The sequence below is a fragment of the Emys orbicularis genome, chromosome 4, assembly GCF_028017835.1.
Source record: "Emys orbicularis isolate rEmyOrb1 chromosome 4, rEmyOrb1.hap1, whole genome shotgun sequence".
NCBI lineage: Eukaryota > Metazoa > Chordata > Testudines > Emydidae > Emys > Emys orbicularis.
In genome coordinates, this window is record NC_088686.1 from 152250337 (window position 1) to 152255353 (window position 5017).

At 57.4% G+C, this 5017-nt stretch overlaps 1 protein-coding gene across 1 annotated transcript; it reads right to left on the bottom strand.

Annotated features, from left to right (window-relative positions):
* Positions 1-3010, bottom strand: LOC135877920 (glycine N-acyltransferase-like protein 3). The gene is made up of 4 exons (XM_065403444.1): positions 2900-3010; positions 2361-2487; positions 1869-1989; positions 1-484 (listed from the first exon to the last, which is right to left on the bottom strand). Exons 1-4 carry the CDS (start codon positions 3008-3010, stop codon positions 1-3), a joined length of 843 nt encoding a protein of 280 aa, XP_065259516.1.
* Positions 3011-5017: the final 2007 nt, after the last annotated feature.

Here is a 5017-nt window from a genome sequence, read left to right on the forward strand (position 1 = left end):
CTATTGGGCGTGTCGCCGTTCCCCAGAGCTTGGCGCAGGGTCCTGGGCCGAGTCCCGGGCACTGGCTGGCTGGGACTGGGTGAACCCAGGCCTCACCACCAGCCGGGAGAACACCCCAGGCAGGATGTGGAAGCCGAGGCGTTGCAGGGTGTGCAGTGAAGGCTCGTTGTGGGGCAGCACTCGGGTGTATACAGGGAAGCCGTGGGCATGCAACTGTGCCGCCAGCATCCCCACCACGAGCTTCATGTGGTGCTGGCCGCGATGCTCCGGGAGGGTGTAACCGTGCGTCAGGGCAGCCAGCTGGTCGGTGAGGGACCAGGAGATGGGGGTCCCCTCAGGGGCCAGCAGGCAGGCATTGGGGAAGTGGTGGATCAGGAGGCACAGGTACCGCAGGCTCCGGCTGTTCCCCCCAAAGTTCCAGGTGTCTCTGAGCAGCATGGCGTGGGCGGGGGATATGGGGGCCAGCCTGAGCCCCTTGTCAGGCCTGCAAGACAGGGCAGGGGGGAGAGAGACACAGGACGGGGTGGGGTGAGCACAGAGGGGGTTGACCTGGCAAGGGGAGGATATCAGCGCGTGGGGGGCAGGGGGAATAGAACCAGCAGGAGAAGGGGTAAGTCTAGGGGAGGGGAGCGGGGAGCAACCAAACATGGGAGGTGTGAACATAGGGGGATATTGACCCAGCTTGGGGCGTGGGGTGCAGTGAGCTGGGGGTACAAGGGAATGAGCCCGGGGAGCAGAAATTGAGCTGGTATGACATGGCATAAGAGAGGAGCAGTGTCCAGTGATGCCATCCTCTTCCCAGTTGTGGGGCTGAGATGGGCTGGACAGAAAAATGGAGGGGATGGGGGGTTGCCGAATCTCAAACTGGGGGGCATGGAATGTATCCTGAGGGGGAGGGGTGTGCCACCCAGCTCGGAAGGCAGCGCCATCGCCAGCAGCAGCCGAGACCGACGGGTGGCATGGTATGGCATTGCCATCCTTACTGCTGCATAACGTTGGGCCTTTGCACTGGGAGGGGAGGCTATGGAAAATTCTGGGGTGCCTATAGCCCCCATATCGCTCCTCCCAGTGTCCCCCATGGAGGGGAGGGAGGCTGGAGGGGGAGTGACCTGGCACAGGGAGAATGGGGGGAGGCTGAGAGAGGATAGACCTGGCGTGGGGGAGAAGGGGGAGCCCTGGGGGGACGGGATCAAGTCAGGCCCTGGCACATGCGGGGAGGGGATCGACACACTCCCGCGGCCTCAGCACAGGGGCTGTCTGACAAGGCCCAGTCCAGCCCCAGCAGAGTCATCGGTGCCAATGGGCCTTGGCTAAGCTCAGCTCCCTGAGATGAAAGCACCAGGGCTCAGTGGGCAGCAAACCCCCTGCCTGGAGACCTACCCGCTGACAGGAAAGGAGGGACCAGGGGGCTCTGTGCTTGGAGCCCCCCTCCCATCAGAGGGGACAGCTCTGGGGTCAAGGACCCCTGGCTGCCCGTCCCAGGATACTGAAGGGTTACAGGCTGCCCCTCCCCCTGCTCTCCCCATCCTGGGACCAAGGAGGTTCCTTGGCCAGGCTGGGGTGCCCCTGCCCCCTGGCGAAGCTCTAGGGCTGACTCAGCCCTGCCCCGGAGCAGGATGGGAAATCCTTGGCAGCATGTGCCCAAGGCCTGGGGCTGTGTGTGTGGCCGTGGTGATGCCCTCACTCTGCCAGCACCGTTAGCCTGGGGAACTCATTGCCACCAGATCTAGGGCACAATGGAGGCCTCTGGCCTGGCACCCCGGGGTCCTTCCCTTCCCCCAGCCCCGCTCCCCCCTCCATCTAGCACAGGCTGGTTGTGTACATTGCCCCGTTCTCTCTCACACATCCCATATCTCGGGGGCACCTACCGGTACTGGGGCATGGCAGGTGGGTCTGGGTGCAACAGCAGCCGGTGCGGATACGTCTCCATCTCAAGCCCCCTGGCCCTGGTGATGTCCCTGATGGTCTCGTATACCCCGTCCTGCAGCCCTGCAGGGACAGCCATGCGCTGTCAGCAGGGGCCCCTGAAAGGTGTCCATGGACGTGGGGGGCCCAGCCCGGTAGGGGAGAGCAGCAGGGAGGGGCCAAGGGCTACTGTGAGCCGGCATGACCCAACCGGGGGTTCCCAAGCTTGGCGCATTCAGGATCCCAGGTCTGGATGGAGAAGGGGCTCAGGTGAGCTCCTCGGGGCTATTGGCGCGTGGTGGGGAGGGGCCCAGGCAGGCTCCTCAGGGCTATTGGCCTGTGGGGGGGGGTAAGGGGCCCAGGCAGGCTCCTCAGGACTATTGGCCTGTGGGAGGGGGAGCGGTCCTGCCCCCCATGTGGCAGGTGCTGGACAGAGCGGGGCTGGAGGGGGTCACCCTGTATCTGGAAGGCCTGGCCCCAGTCCACGGTGCAGCTGTTCTCCAGCAGGGCCCGGCAGGCGCCCTCGTCCCGGTAGAAGGTCGTGTACAAGTTGGTGAAATAATCGCTTGGGTCTCGCGCCACCTGCAGGGGGGACACTGTCTGTGGGTGAGCGCAGCCTCTGCCCTCCCCCCATGACCCTCAGGGACGGCATCGGGGAAGCAGGGCACAGCGAGCCCCAAGTAAGAGTTTGAGGAGGGGGGAAGGGGCCCTGTGAACGGAGCCAGGGGGCTTAGGGGAGAATGGGAAAGGGGCTCTGGGCAGCAGAAAGGGGAAACAGGCTGTGGGGAGGTGGGGCAGACAGAAGGGGGAGGGGTAGAAATGACACCAAGCAGGGAAAGGGGCAAGGAAGTCGGGGAGGGGCAGTGATGTCATGAGGTGGGGGAGGGGAGCAGGGCAGTGATGGCGTCGGGGGGGGGAGGTGAGCATCCAGCAGCATGATGTCGTTTATATGGGACTTCTTGTCATAATCCTGGTGGGGGTACTGGCATCTCACAGGGATCACTTGTCGGCTCTGTTCCTGTTTGGTAATATCATGGACTCCCAGGACGACAATGATCTTGCTGCAAAAGCCGAGAGCCACATGTGGGTTGTAGGGGTAGAACATGTATATGGTATGGGATGCGCACATGTGGGTCTGACACAGGAATATGGCTACTTGTGGGGACAGGGAAGCCTGGGGTTTAAAGAAGTGATTTCGGACTCAGCTCCCAGCCAGTAAAAATGTAAAATATCCATTGACACATTGCTGTCTCTGATCCAGACCCAGGACTGGAGACTGGCTGTCTGGGGGGCTGGGGAATGGGAGATGAGGCCTTTTCCCTCTAGCAGAGCTGGCTCCGTTCCATCAGAGGGAGTGGTGATGAAATGGCTAGGTTCATGGGGTGGTTTAACTTCCCATACCTGCCGGTGGATAACCCAGTCCCAGAGACAATTCGCCCAGGGTTTTGGCACAAGTAAGTGCACTGGGGCCCAGGTGCCATTTACCGGTTCCAAAGCTTGGAAGGTACATGCAACAGAGTCACAGCTTTATTTTGACAATGTTCACGTATTTCTCCACTTCCACAGCTTGGGTGGCACTCCCACAGTAGTGGTAAGGGTTTTAGGCCACCGCTGATTTAAAACATTGGTTTGCATTTTTTTTCTAAGGGACCGTTAAAGAAATCCTGCATTTGACTACAAGCTGAATCCCAGACAGTGTTCTTTCCTGCTAAGGCAAGGGTGTTTAGTTAACCCTGCCTCAGTAAGGAGGCCTGATGCTTTTTCCAAATTTTCCAGGCGTTTTTTATGGTTTTGGGCTTTGTCTATTGTTCAAATAGCAGCTACTCTAGTTAGGTCATGTAAGATTCTTTCTACTACGCCTCCCTTTCCCCAATAAAAACTTTCCCACTGCACAAGCTGGGCCAGTTGAATGGCCGCTTTCTGAAAACAATTAGGGTACTAGGTAGTTATTTGGAAAGCAGAGAGGGAAATGAGAAAGTGGTGGTTCTTATAGTAGCATTTAGCACAATTCACCACTGTAAACAACAATTCCATCGGTAGGATGTGCTATACCACATTTGTTGTTCCGAGACTTGAATTTCCCTGAGGCTACGGCCAGACAGATTTGTATGGGAATTGGAGAAGATACGAGGGGGAGTAGCTGGGGAGCGGGGACTACAACAATGGGCAACCATATAGAGCCGGAATACACTGCAATACGACACAGGCCAAACTGGAGGCTACTGATTGGCCAAGATTACTTTTTCCCTCCCCACCCCAAGTTCGTTAAGGAGGAGAGGCTGAGAAATATTAAAAGTTTCATCTTCAGGTAGTTTTGGCTAGCTTCCGCAAGCTATTCTTTAAGATTTCGTAGTCTTAGTTCACTTAGCTGTCCGGCAATGAGGCTGCAAGGGAGGGGTTACCAGCACAATCACCTTGCTTGGTTGGAGGCTTTATTATGGCCTCAGGTGGAGAAGTTGTTTTCTTAGCAAGGTCCGAAGGCTTAATGGATTTGTCAGCGGACAAGAGTCCCTCAGCATGGGGCCAGGGCAGTTCTTTGCTGATGGACCCTTATGCAAACCCAGTGCCAGGTTTCAGTGAGTGGCAGGACTGCTGTATATAAAAAGACCTAACACATTTCGTTAGTATCTGACTATTGTGTCATTTATTAAATGACTGTTTATTTGAGCTAGGCCAGCAGGGCACTGTTGGTAGCTGCATTGGGTGCCCTGATAAAATTTTTTTATGAGGGCTGAATCTGGTCCTCTGATTGGGAGTGGCCTTTAAAGGGCATTTGGCCATACTGGATCTGTGAAGCCGCACACATACTGGATCTGTGAAGCCGCACACATACTGGATCTGTGAAGCCGCACACATACTGGATCTGTGAAGCCGCACACATACTGGGTCTGTGAAGCCGCACACATACTGGATCTGTGAAGCCGCACACATACTGGATCTGTGAAGCCGCACACATACTGGATCTGTGAAGCCGCACACATACTGGGTCTGTGAAGCCGCACACATACTGGATCTGTGAAGCCGCACACATACTGGATCTGTGAAGCCGCACACATACTGGATCTGTGAAGCCGCACACATACTGGATCTGTGAAGCCGCACACATACTGGA